Source organism: Trachinotus anak, unplaced genomic scaffold, assembly GCF_046630095.1.
Source record: "Trachinotus anak isolate AG129_WGS33_773 ecotype Australia unplaced genomic scaffold, CSIRO_AGI_Tana_v1 ptg000024l, whole genome shotgun sequence".
Lineage (NCBI taxonomy): Eukaryota > Metazoa > Chordata > Actinopteri > Carangiformes > Carangidae > Trachinotus > Trachinotus anak.
The window spans coordinates 3,271,651-3,286,063 of record NW_027273875.1 but is presented as its reverse complement, the minus strand read 5'-3'; the positions used below and the strand labels follow the sequence as shown (position 1 = coordinate 3,286,063).

Here is a 14,413-nt window from a genome sequence, read left to right as displayed (position 1 = left end):
CCACAGCTTGGCTTGGATTGCCCTGCTGTTCAAACGCATTCCCCAAAAATGTAAGACTCTGTGGCAGCAATGTCACATTCTTGTTTTGTGTGGGTGTTTAAATGGCATCCAAGATGGAGTCATGTAGCACTCAGATGGTAGGTAGCAATGGCTGAGTGCAGTAATATAGCAATACCACATTCTGAGAAGCCTAACCTGTCCTGAGAATAATATATGACATGCCTGAGACATGTAGTATGCCATAAGCCTGGAAATAAATGGAGAAAAAAGGTTTTGGGTCAAGAGGTTAAAACAAATTGAATCCTCTGTCTTCCCTATTGTGCATATCTCTCAACAGTGCTCATAATGTTAACATATAATCCTATCTGCTGGGCAAGCGTTGTATGTAGAAATACATCCATCTAATCAGCATCTATCACAAAGAGGAAATATGGTTGAGAAAAGCATCAGATCCCTGCCTAATTGAGACCCAGTGGGTTTGCCCTATTTGCTCAAATGAAATTCTGTTGGTAGTTATTTACATTTCTCCACCTACTGAAGTTCACAGATACCACTTAAGAGAAAAATACAAACTGCATCCTAATCATCTGTGTGAATGTTAGCATTTGCATTGTATTATCAAGTGGCATTGCAGTAGCCTACTTGCCTTCAGTTACTGCTACATGTATAAGGGAGGATGAAAAAACTAACCCCAGAAAATCATGGTAAAGAAGGAACAGTATTGTGAGAAAGAAGCACTCAGCCTTTCTTTCACCCCTATGCTTGGTTTGATTCTCTAATCAATTGATCAAATGGCAGCACTTGAGATGATGGAAGGCGGTGCTGATGAGTACACTCAATTTTATCCTGCCATCATGAGGAAGCACGTCTGCAATTAAGATGGACAGATGGTAGAAAAAGAGAGGGATAGAGATGTAGAGACAAAAGAGGAGGCAATGACAGGAGGCACTAAAACGGCTGGGTTTTTCTTGATGCGCTCAGTCTCCAGGGAAGCCAAGAGGACCTTGCAGACACACGTGTTTTATCACTGAGCCTCATTACCAGTGACATCTTCACTGAGGGACAAGAATGCAAAATGTCACAACACTTCAATTGTTGCCATATATTGGCTACTTAAGAAGCAGCCTTATATTGGAAGACCTGCTTCTGTTCTATTTTTAAATGGCATGTCGATCCTTTGTTTTGCCTGTGTACATCAAATTGCATTGCAAGTTCAGATACATTTATGCACAGCGACGCTCCTGGTGCTGTAACAAGCACAAGTGATAAGTAGCTGACAAGGACACAATGCACACCAAGTTACATACACAGGTCAGCAGGATTCCTACTGGTGCTGACCAATAATCAAATTTTCATCATCATCGCGACATGAACGTGGAATGTGAAATTTTATTTACACGTGCTATGCATTCAAAGGAAGGTTTTCAAGATGCAGCACCTAAACCAAAGGAACCGGAAAAAACTATGCTGAATGTTCTCTACCGCATTGTGGTTTCCTTTATGGTCGGGCTCCAGGCTCTCCTCTCTGACACAGACACAGTTGATAGGAAAGAGGTGGTGGTGGAGACCAGTGAGAAGTGAACGTTTAACTCGAGATGACAAAAACTGCACTTGTGACACAGGGAAGTGTAATGAAACTCTTTAGAAACCTTATAGAAAAGCCATATTTTCAGCTGCTCCCATCTACTGCAGTACAGCTGATATCAAGCCACTCGTGTTGTTGCACTGTCATGAGTACGCAGTTCAAAACCTTATTTTGGGTCAAAGTCACCAAACCTATAAAGTAGTTTTTATCAGATTTGATTTGTGACTCCATACATGCAGTTTTTATTACCTGGTGACCATTTCCTGGTGAAAGTGAAGTTATTTGGCTCTCTGCCCATTCATTTAGATAGGGGCCTGGTCTTGAAATGCCTGAGGGCGTTGCCAAGATGGCTGCAGAGTGATGAGACTTGGTACTTGCCTATAAGGACTTGTACCTTTAGGGTGCATGTGTGTGCACGTGCATGTTTGAGAAAGAGAGAGTGATAGACAGGGGGAGACGAAGGTGGAAGGTGGGCTAGTAATCACAGCCTATTGCACGCAGTAGTTCAGTAAGTTGTAGCTTACATAACACTGCGTTGTCAATTTTTGACCAGTTCGAACCTGTGACATTTTTTAGTAAGCTTACCCAAACCTGCCTGACCAGTGTGTCAACCCACAGGACCCACAGGTTATGGGTTGACCTATGCATCACTATTAGACAGGTATCTGTACTGCACCTCTTTAATGTTTTTAATGTTCATATTTATGTACCTCACAGCTTGACATGATTGTCCTTCATTTCATCATCTAAACAGTGCTTAACAAGTATTTGGAAAGCAATGAATGAAGTTACCTTTTGTTTTGATAAATTTGAAATTACATGTCCATATTGTTCTCAGAGATAGGATTGGTAAATATGTTAGATTATCCTTGTGGTGTCATTAGTTTGACATCCTGTTAAACATTCCAGTACAATATGCTGACACCTGACATCATGCAGGCTGTTGGCAAGTCTCTTTCCAACTGGGTGATTGAATTGACTGTGGGATCTGATTTGTAAAGGTCTCCTCGTTTCCCTGCTGTCACCATACATTCTCTCTCACTTCCTCTCTGTCCCTCTTTTTCATCCTCTTTCTATCTGTTTACCTGTGTTTTCTGTCGCTGTATTTCTCTGAGCCCAGAAAAGAGGGAAAGGCTCACTAACGAATGGTCCACAAAAAGCTGCACAAAGAGCTGTTTTTGTCTCACTCTTCCAACCCCGTAATAACCACTTTTGTGTGTGCTCTCTCTGTTTGCAGGAGGGGAAGGCAGACGGGAACATCGATCAATGTGAGTACACTTACTGTGTTCAAAACAAACAGCATTTTTCAAAATATGCCATGTTGTGCTCCATGACAAAATCTTTTTTTTTCTTTTGCTGTTATTCTGGCATACACTTTGGTTTTCTGATTGCTGGGAAATGCTGCAGGAAAGTAATTCAAATCTAAATGGCTCTCATAAAATAGACCATGCAGCCTGTTATGGGGGAGATCTCTGATAATGATATGACTGTGACAATCTGAAAAATCCCACTTGTTACTGCATCACATTCATTGCTCCACTGTCCGCAGGGGAAGTGTTTGAAGACCTTTTAGATTTAAATTTTGAAAGCATTTCAGTCGTCAGTGAATGAGATTATTTACCAACCAGTTGTGGGAAAGGCAGCCCTAAGCCTGTGTATTCAGTTGCACTTGACACAGTCTTAGTAGAAATAGTGGTATCATTTTAAAAAAGGAGCATTTTTTCAATAATATTGTGAAACTTAACTCCACCATGTCTTGCCATTCTCCCTTAACTCAACAGACAAAAAACAGAAGCACCTAATATCACTCAGTCCAAATGACAACCTGTCTATAAGTTAAAAAATATATTTGTCATATGAATAAATATTCTGCTGTCAACCATTCTCAGACCCCTGTCAGAAATGATGACAGGGAACCTCAGAAAGAATGAAGTAATGTTTGTTTGAGCCTCGTAGGCTGTTTTACAGTGATTGCTCAGACGGTTGATGCCTTATAAATAAGATCAGAATATTCTTGACTGTAAGCCCCCAGATAACAGCATGTCTACACAGAATGTGTTCAGTTGTGTTTTACAGTCGTCTATCTCACGCATGTCTGACAGAAAAGATGTGCTTCTATTTTCAGCTGTCTACAGAGGCCATGTAGCAGCTCATGTGTACATGTGTAACTTCAGTGTCAACATTTACAAAATGAAGGTGATGTACAATTCAAAACTGTGCCTAGACACATCCTGTGTGGACACAGACAAAGCATCGAAGCTTCTGTTGCTGCTTCGTCTTCCGTGTGGAGCCAGTGTAAGGCTGGCTGTTAACACTGAACCATTAACCCAACTATTAAAGGGTAATCTGCTCTGCCATCTGAGCTACAGCTGCCACAAGTAGATTTATGATACCAGTACCAGCGCTAAGTTGAATCAATCTAAAAGTTTGATACTAATACTCTGCTTGGTAGCAGCAGTAGTTGTAGTAGGCTCAGGGATGTTGAAGTATTAAGGTAAAAAGTTATTGTTTGAATATTTTGGACTCCAGTGTATGTTTGCTTATTTTTATCCACCCCAGCTATATACCATATAAGTGTACTGAATAATATTTGGCTCTGCTGCAGTCCACAGCCAAGGGCTGTGTATTTTTATGTTTTTTTTCTCTTGTTTTTATTTTAGTGCTGTGTGTACATAAATGCTCACTACAGGTTTTGATGAAACTGAATTCCAGTTTAGTATTAAATATAATTTTGGTGTTACAAGAGAGATTCAGCCCTCGGTTGTAAAGGTACATGTTGTTACAGAAAAGTTGGTCTCAACATTTCATTTCTGGCAGCCAGCAGTGTTTGTATCCTTTGATTTTTCACTCTTGGTTGCCTTTTTATTTGGTAATTCAGTTGTTTTTATATCACTTCGAGTGGCTGGCTGAGTTGCTGTACAAGGTGTTGTCATGTAGCTGTATTGGTGGTACTCATGAAGATTTTTTCCCAAGTGAGATCTTTTTTTTTTTTTAAATTCTTTATTGTGTTGTGTTCGGTCTAAGTATTCACATGTTTTTTTTTTGGCCTGCTGTTTTGTGTATTTTTCTGTATCATTGTGCATGACAGTGAGACTGAGTGGTTTGTGGGCAAGTTACTGTAACAGCAATATTTCCAGGGCTCACTGCTTCCTATTTGACAAGTGACTTCCTCTGAAAGCATTAGGCCCATTATGATGTGTTGTCTTTATAGCCAGAGTTAAGCGCTGTTTCTCTGTGCCTGCTTCTATTCGACCTAATCATGACCCAGATGATTTCTTTTGTTCAAGTTTATTATTCAACATCCAGTGCAGCATATTGCTTTCTTCTCTTTTATCTCTGCTAAATGATTGTTGGTGGATTATTTTACATTGTATTACATATGTAGTTTCTTTAGTGGTACTTGCTGTTGTAGCTGTGTTTGTTGCTCAACTGTTTCTTATAGTTGTGCTATAGTATCACATCATTACATCAACACACTGAGATGTTTCTGTGATAAGCACTTTTATTTTACTCTCCCATTCCTCACAAATGTTGATACTGATATATGTGCATGTATAAAAAAGGACACCAGTGTTGACTGGGATTGGGTAGACTGATGAAAACAGACAGAAAGGTAGCGCTGCACCAGGAGCAAAATGCAAACTGTTGAATTCCCATTCAAGTGAGTGGGAAAGTGGTCCATACATAATATAATATAATATAATATAATATAATATAATATAATTGCAGCCACTTATGTTGTACAGTAGTGTATAAAGACATTTTGACAGAATACGTTTTTGGTATTCAGTCACAGGAAGTTGATGGGAACACCAGAAGGGGAAAACAAAGGGCTTTGGTTTTACATACGCTGGGACCGATGTACTTACAATATTTGTCTCCAGAGCTTAAAGTCCAACGGACAAAGTCATTTTGCTCTGGATTTGTGCACAGCAGCAACAGGTTCTTCCTCTGTTTGTGTGGTTTTCTGCTGTGCTGTGAATGTGAAGACTTGTCTACATGTAGAAACTGCCTTGTACAACCATTCATACTAATGACCATTGAATGACAATAATCAGGGTTTTGGTGCCTCTAGAGCCCCCTGATTGCTGTCAAAAGAGAAGAAAGCCACATGTTCTGTCACCATGGAGGTTTTTCCAAACACCACGCTGGGTATTCAAACCAGCAACTTCTCAGGCCTTTTTCTGTGTGAGTGCACTGTTGTCCTCTTCATTTATCTAGTTCATTGGATCACTTCCTGCTCACTGGTGTGTCAGATGTTGCAGTGAGTCATTACAATGGACAAGGTGATAATGTGACATGATTGTGGCTGACAGTCACTCATTTACATCAGCAGTGTGTTTGACTGTTTTAATGACGTACAGTGTATTTTGATGGTATTCGGTGTCAGCAAGGAACAGGCCAATATTTTTCTTCTTTTTTGCCATATTATGACTTTCAGGTCAGTTAGAAATACACAAGTGTCAAGTGAATGAATCCTGAAACACTTGGAGAGTAATTGACTCAGCTATGAAATTATAAACTATGCTACAAAATGGCTTTGGTTGCATTAGCCTCTGTCACATTTGTGGATATGCAAGAAGTAGTAAGAACACAATCTTTTCTTTCCGTTAAGATCATTATATGTGTAAACATCTAAAATAAGTTTATTTGTTTATTCTGCTTTTGGCCAAAAATTGATCATTCTGTGAATAGTCTATGTAAACAGATATTTATAGGCTCTAACTTATGTTATCTATCTGTTATTGTGTGAGCTGTGATTCTATATTATTATATACATCTGCAGTACAGTGTTAATATACGTGTGCTATATTTTTTTTCTCCGTATGTTGTATGTGAACAAAATGTATTTTTGCTTTTTTTGTGCATGTCTGGAAGACACTGTAAGTACTGAGATAAGGTATAATGGTCAGTAAAGGCTCAGGAGAACATACTATCATTGACAAAAAACTATTCACAAATAGAAAATCAGCAAGACACAGTGATATTTCGTGGTGGTAATATCTTGTCTAACTAATTTGTTAACTTACAATGATATTGTCTTCAAACTACAGTGTTTGTGGCTTATTTATTTATTTTTTTACATGTACCGTATTTTACGGACTAGAAGGCGCACTTAAAAGCCTTTAATTTTCTCAAAAAACGACAGTGCGCTTTATAATCCGGAGCGCCTTATATATGGATTAATTCTTGTTGTGCTTACTGACCTTGAAGCGATTTTGTGTAGTACATGGCGCTCAAGGCGCTCTGTCAAAATGTTTTAGTACGACTTTGGTAAACTACAAAGCCGCACCGCTCTCAGCATTACGGCTATCGTAGTCAGGAGTGTTGCAGAGTAATACATACTGTGCTTCACCATAATATTACAGTGTGTGTATAAGGACCTATAAGGAGTTATTGTGGATACGCTCATTAACGTTTGAACAATGTTGAGAGTTATTGTGAACGCGTTTAATAAAGTTTGACTGACTTATCTGACTGTTTTGTTTCACTTAATGTGCCTTATAGTCCGGTGCGCTTTATATATGAAAAAAGTTCGAAAATAGACCGTTCATTGACAGTGCGCCTTATAATCCAGTGCGCCCTATAGTGCGGAAAATACGGTATTGGAATCTTCTTGTGGTGAGGTGTTGGCTATATATAAAATAGAAGTAGAGGGCATATTGACTGCAATTAAATTTCTGCTGTTTATGGTGCTAATATCAATGAAATGGCGAAAGATACTTGAAGGCTTTTATCATTTATGTTTTCTGATACACCAGAGATGAGAGTGATGGAGTAGTAAAGTGAGGGAAGGGTGAAGTAAAAATTTCCACCAGACAGGCTTGTAATGTGACTGCCCTATCATTTGAGGACAGCTGCTTTTAATATTGTGAGCTTTTTTTCCCTCTTAGTTTGTGCTGATTTCCCTCTTGAGACTAATTATCCACTGCCTTTTTGTATGCTAAACTAGATCCACTGTCAAAATCAGGGAATTGCATTTCATTTTCTTGCTTTGCCCCCCCTTTCCTTGGATGATGATCAGCATAGCTCTTTGGGATTGTCTGTTTTCATAGCTATTGGCTGGTGGCTTCTCCCACTCAGTTTACCTTCTCGATTCCTCCTCTTTCTTGCTTCCTATATTAAGTATTTATCTATTACATTTTTCAATTTTTTTCTATCCCTATTCTCACTCTCATTTTCACTCATCCTCTCTCTCTTTGGCAAACCCTTTATTGTTCCGTCTATGCTCCTCACAATAAGATGATAACATTAATCAAATTGGCCCAGTTTTACCTCTAGAATGCTGTTGCTACTTGTGAAAACTGCTTTCCTGCAAACATTGCATATGAAGGTTTTAAGCTGGCTCAGACAGAAATTCTCACTAAATTACATTTTCCTGGTTGGTGAAACAAACCATCCTTGGTCAAACTGTCCTACTGTGGAAAATATGCAGTCATTTTCATTGAGTGTTCTTCTTTTCACAGTGTGTTATTGTTTGTCAGTGGGATCCATATGGAAAAAATGAATATTGCTCATTTATCTTCCCAGGGAATGGTGATTAATTTGGCCTTGAGTGTTTAATTTATGAACCTTTGCGGGGGCCTAATCAGAGTTTGTTACCATCACAAATTAAACAATGAGAAGAGGCAAAGTAAGTTAAGCATTCCTGTGGTTCATTTAGATTGTAATTGGGTGAGAATTAGATGGGACAAGGTTGACAGAGAGACTCTCTAATAAGCAGCAAATGACTTGGGAGGAAGCTGGGAGGAGAAAAAGCAGAGGAGGGAAGAGAGTGGAGGAAACCCCGAGAGGCAGAGATAAGGGAGGGAGGAGGGGCAACAGCAAAATATGATAGCTTGAAAGTCATCTCCTGGCTTAATTACTCAATCAAATAACACGTTTATTGTGTCTTATGTCTGGACTGCTTTGACCTATGTTCATACAGACTTCTGCATATTTTCTATGTCTGCTTCATGTCAAAACAAAACAATACAATATGAGAATGACACAAATGACAAATGACACGAACACAGCAACTTTGAGTAAAAACTACTTTAATCTCTCTTTCTTTCTTGCTCAGATATACTCACACTTCATACTCTCAGGATTTCAAATAACAACCAGTTTAGGGAGCTTTCATATGGAAGATGCTGTGATTTGTAAATTATTCTCCTGGAGACATCCTGTATAATTAGAATGTGCAAAAAGAATAAATTTTCACCGCTGAAAGTTGTAAGTCACTATCTCAGTCACATCATAAATCTCTGTGAAATGTGATTTCATTAAACTGTAGAGCAATAAAGATTACCAAGTGAAAAGTTCATTGAGCCATTGAGGACTTAATCAAAATAGTAAAATGAAACAGGCTTTGCTAAAATCAGACCCACCTTTATAGACATCGTTGCAAAATTAGAATGTCTTCAGGTAAAGTTATGATTTGCACCATAAATCACACAGTCATGAACCTAAATTTGATCAGACTGGAAGTTGTGGCTCATTTCTTTTGTGATGTAATTCACATGCAGCCAAATTTCATGGTGTGATCGTTTTTTTGCCAAAAAGTCTGAAAGTCAAAGACAAAAGGGGATTGTAGCAGCAGTGTAAGCTTCATGTTGAGCGTGCCTAGAGACACTGCTGAAGGGCTTAAGGAGGGCACACAGTCTCTCCAGGGACTAAGAGGGACTGACAGTGGCACTCTGCATAACACTTCACTGTGCCTGGGCCAAGCTGCACCAGTGGGGCTTACTTGGACACACACACACACACACACACACACACACACACACACACACACACACACACACACACATACATGCACGCACAAACATGCTGGAGTGCAGATAAACACGCTGCAAACAGTCAGAGGTTAGGTGCAGAAAGACGCCCTGAGAATCAGCAGACAAAGGTAGACATTTATTAAGGGGGTTAGAGCATCCTCACAGCTTCCTTTTGATCTTTAATGAGCCTGAGATAAGCATTATAATGTTTTTCTGTTGGGCACAGGAAAACTGATAATGTGACAGCTATTTGCATACCTCTAAGGAGAGACCATGTTCCACAGGTTTCACTTTTACCAGCAATTCTGACCCATTTTTTTTATACTTGATGTACAGTGTCCTGATGAAATGAAATAGTAGTGTTTATACTTCTCACGTATGTTGCTGTGCATCCCTACATTAACCTAGGCCCCCTTGCATTTCACTCTACTCTCCATGGCAGCAGCTGACTCTGCTGCGGTCTTAAACTCATGTTAACAGGGCAACAATTATTGATTGTTTTCATTTATGATTGTTTTTGATTAATATGTTTATCCATTTGCCTCTAAAATGTCAGAAAATTTGAAAAATAAAAATGTTCACTTTTACAGAACCTAAGATTACATCTTCAGTTGCTTGTTTTGTCCAATTGGTAAATTAGCTTTTTATTAGTTTACTGGTTTGAGTACTACAAATTGTATGTGTCCAAACCCCCAGTCAAATCACTTATTTGTCATCTGGTTACTCCTTAATTGTCAAAAATTGCTGTATTTATCAGTTTCCATCCACTAGCTATACCACTTATCATTGAGGGTTGCAGGGGGCTTTAGCCAATTCCAGCTGACATGCCAATTGACCTAACCTCCATGTGTTTGGGCTGTGGGAGGAAACCGGAGCAGCTGATGGAAGCCCACGCAGCTATGTGGAGAACATGAAAACTCCACACAGAGAGGCCCCCGCTAGCCAGCAGGTTCAAACACAGAACATTCCACTGCACCACCACGCCATCTATTTATCATTTTATTTAATGTAATTACTGTAATTAGCTGTAATTCTGCTTACGTTCACATATCACAAACTGGAGGTCAACTTCTGAGTAATACCAGCTGCCGCTGTGTGAATATAAGCATCACTGTGAACCCTCCAGATTCAGGCTTTACCTTCATCCCCCTGATTTTTACTGCCACACCCATCAACAGCAGACAGCTTTATGAGCTGAGAACAAAAATGATTGCTTTTGAATTCAGATTATATGCCTCTGCACTCAGCTCTTTCTTTTCCTGTAGCTCCCTCTCTCTGCTGCTGTTCCTGCCATCTTCTCCACGTCCACCCCACCCCCAACACACACACTGGGGTGCACACACACACACACACACACACACACACACACACACACACACACACACACACACACACACACACACACACACACACACACACACACACATATATATATACCTGCTTGAGTTTGAGGATAAGTTATTGTGATTTGGATTTCAACCAGCAAGGTCTTGGGTAGCTCTTTGCAGAGGGCAAGGTGTATTTGCATACCCCCAGGGAAGTGGAAATATTAATAAGCTGCTGTCAGGTCACATTTCTATGACTGAGTAAACAAATTCACTCTTAAATACTTTCCTATAACTCAGATGTCATGAATGTCCTCAAGTGTATACTGTTTTATCAGTCACAGAATATTTATTTGTGAGATATGTTTTTAATTTGTCTAATGTTCCAAATGTAGTTGGCTTCCTTTTTTGATGCTGGGGGTTTCGGGGGCAAAAAGGACAAATGCTTTCAGATTTGATTCTTACATGAGGACATTGTGTCCAATTCTCACAATTCTTCCAAAATGGTTAATCAAGTGCCCCTTTGCAAAGAAACTATTTGTAAGTTTTGTGATTGCTACATGGCAAACATTAGCATTAACAGCTGTGTACTTACCAGTCTTGCCAAGAGCTTCAGCCATTGTTGCATTTACAACTAAAGGAATGAGTAAAGGAATGAAGTTTGATGCTAAACTTGCAACATTTCTTCTAGACTAGTAAGTAACAGCTATTAATGCCTTCGTTGGCTCCATAGCAAAAACAAAACTTAAAAATAGCTCCTTTGTGGTGGCATAAAATCTTTTAGTTAACAGTTTGTCATTGGCATTATAGTCAACAACTTGGGCAAGAAGAAGAAATGGCCCTAGAATGTCAAATTGGATCAGAGACAGCTAACAATTATAAGAGACACAAAGGTGTCTCACCTGATGGATTAGTCTTACAGCAGAAGTATCCAGTTTGCACTTGCAAAAAATGGTAAAGAGGCTATTTACTTGTGAATTTGTTAATAAGTGAGGTTGTCACTAATGCTTTATGATTTCCATAAATCCCTTAGTAAAAAAAGAAACAGTGAGCCCTTTACTCTCCTTGTTGCATTACTGTGTCAACAATGAATGAACCTGAACTATAAACAGCTCCAGCAAGAACTGCATGTCATTGTCGCCACCATGTAGTGGACTGTTAAACTGGCAGGCAATGGGTCATCTGAGGAGACATTTGCTGCCAGGTGGAAAATAAATTAAAGATTGATTGATGATTGATGCTCAGGGGAAGGGCAACTGTAACTACAAATAAACTGCTCGGCACCCATTAAGCTTATGCACTTATATAACCGGATTACAGTCAGTTTATTGCTGTTACCTGATTTAGAAACCATTACATGCAAATAAGGATGCCATGAGAACTGATACTTTGATACTAAGTTGATGACAAAATTCTGAAAATTCAAACGGTATTGTTTTTCTACAGTACCCTAGGTATCGAATATGGCTGGGTTGAAAAACTTGATCCTCAGATTTAAATTGATCTGCATTTAAGTAATCTGATATCTATTCATAAAATCCTGAGCTTGATCTTTTAATCTATGCTTTTTAGAGTATATGGCTTTTTCCCGTGAATGTGTGAAGCTGTAACTCTGTCAGTCTTGTGCAAAGCATACCAAAAGGCAGATGTGTGGTTGCATTTCGTATTTAAAAACTGCGAAGACCTTGTAAGGACCTTGTAATTTTGTCAAACTGCCATTTCCAAGGTCAAAAATCAGTTTCTGAGTAAACTACAAATGTGAAGTGAACTTGATACTCAAGATTCTGGGTGGAGTGTCACTTAAAAGTACCTTGCCACAGTATTTATTTATGCAAGATTGTTATTACCCTTGGTCTTCAGTATTATCACATCCTGTTCAGGGAGAGGGTGAAAACAAGACAAAAGCAACACGCAGTAGAAAAAGCTGCCTGTGCAACAAATACGGAGGATGTCTTGGAACACTTACTGGTGTCTCACACTGCCCTTTATGCCCCATCTGTAAGCTGGAGTCCCATCAGTGAGTTGTATTCTCATATTGTCCTTTTCAGCAGTTTTTAAGAGGCAGTATCAGTATTTTTGAAATGGATGATTTGCCAGTTTGGTGGAAAGACCTTCAAATGACGAAAATTGAATTTGAGATGCTCAGGGCAGAAAGCTTGGGCTCAGATAAAATAAAGGAGATAACATTAACAACAGTGAGTCAGTAAGGAGCTGAGATGGCGGTCACACCAGAACACCTTGACAGGATAGAGAGAGATGAAAATGAATCAAATTGGCTTGAATAGAATTTAAAAAGGGTTTTAATATGGCATTTGTATTTCCTACATAATTTCCTAAATATGACAAGCAATTACCATTGTCTGGGTTTTGGCAGCCTGAGTGAGCAGGCTCTGCCAGGATTCTGCCTTTGAGGGTGTGCTTTTAGAATTCAATATGCAATTTGAGATTTCTCTGAAGCTCTTTGTCCACATCCACTCCTTTTTTGTCAGCGACAAGATGGCACATAAAAGCACCGCCGCTACTGTGACAGACATAGTGATCTCAACAAACTACTGTGTACCCACAAAGGAGAGTCTCTAGAAATAACCACGTAGACACACAGGACTGTATGATCATTGTTATAGCATATATATAGGAATCTATTTAAAAAAATGTGTTATGATCCCTAAAGCCTTTTGAAATGCGTGAAAATTAATGAGAATTCTATCATGGATGTAATTCAAAAACAAGTCAGTGAGGGGAAGGCACCCGTGGCTAGGCAGGTGGGTTGCTTGTTCTCAGAAATATTTGCCACTTTCTTTGGAATTAAATCACTGAATAATTTATTATTCAACAAATTTAAATGTAAAATGGCTCAGGCAGCCAGCTTCCACAGGAGAGGGAAATACAGCAGCGGCAATAATAGCAAATATAACAAGCAGGGTTTTTTTTCTCATAGTGAGCCCAGGATTGTGCTGGTGTCCAAAAAGGTGACTAGAATCATGCATATATAATGTGATACGATCATGGGTTCTGATGGAGTAGAGGATAGGTCAAATGTCTTCGGTCATATATGGTATATTGCCAGCATTACTAGGTTAATTATGGTGTGAGATAGTTAAATCACCTTATATTAAGTTTCCCTCATTATTAAAACTCCTGCCCCACTGGGCTGGAGAGGTCAAAATTCTTACAAAGGTTGTGGCTTGAGTTCTCCTGTTTTACAAAAAGCTGTTATGACCAACCACATTATTAAGCAGATGATTTACACTCTCCTAGCTCAGGTTCTGGCTCTTCACAAAATTATGTGGTTTGAGCTTAAAGTTTGGGCCTCAATTAAAAGTAATACTGTTTAACCCGTGGCCCAGTAATAATGTAGAATTCCATTAAATCTATTAAAAATCGCAGCAGAATCAAATTATATCATTTTGAACAACATATTGTTACAATTGTAGGGATGGCATGGTGGTGCGGTAGTTAGCATTGCTGAGAGAGATTCTGGGTTTGAACCCAGAGCCTCGGGCCTTTCTGTGTGGGGTTAGCATGTTCTGCCCATGTCTGTATGGCTTCCTTCCAGGTACTCTGGCTTCCTCCACCAATCCGAAGATTCTCAATTGCCTGTTGGTGTGAATGTGAACATCACTGGTTGTTTGTCTCTATATGTCAGCCCTGTGATAGACTGGTGTCCTGTCCAGGGTGTACCCTGCCCTCACCCAATCTCAGTTAGCTCCAGCCCCGCTGCAGCCCTATAAGCAGTATAGCTA

General features: G+C 39.4%; 1 protein-coding gene across 4 annotated transcripts in view; it reads left to right on the top strand.

Annotated features, from left to right (window-relative positions):
• The window catches only part of fstl4 (follistatin-like 4), a 370,155-nt gene that overhangs the window by 190,743 nt on the left and 164,999 nt on the right, over positions 1–14,413 (top strand). For all 4 annotated transcript variants that reach the window (XM_071460311.1, XM_071460312.1, XM_071460310.1 and 1 more), the window contains one exon: positions 2,823–2,853. In XM_071460311.1, the coding sequence (XP_071316412.1) occupies positions 2,823–2,853 (31 nt within the window). The remainder of the gene's footprint in view (positions 1–2,822; positions 2,854–14,413) is intronic.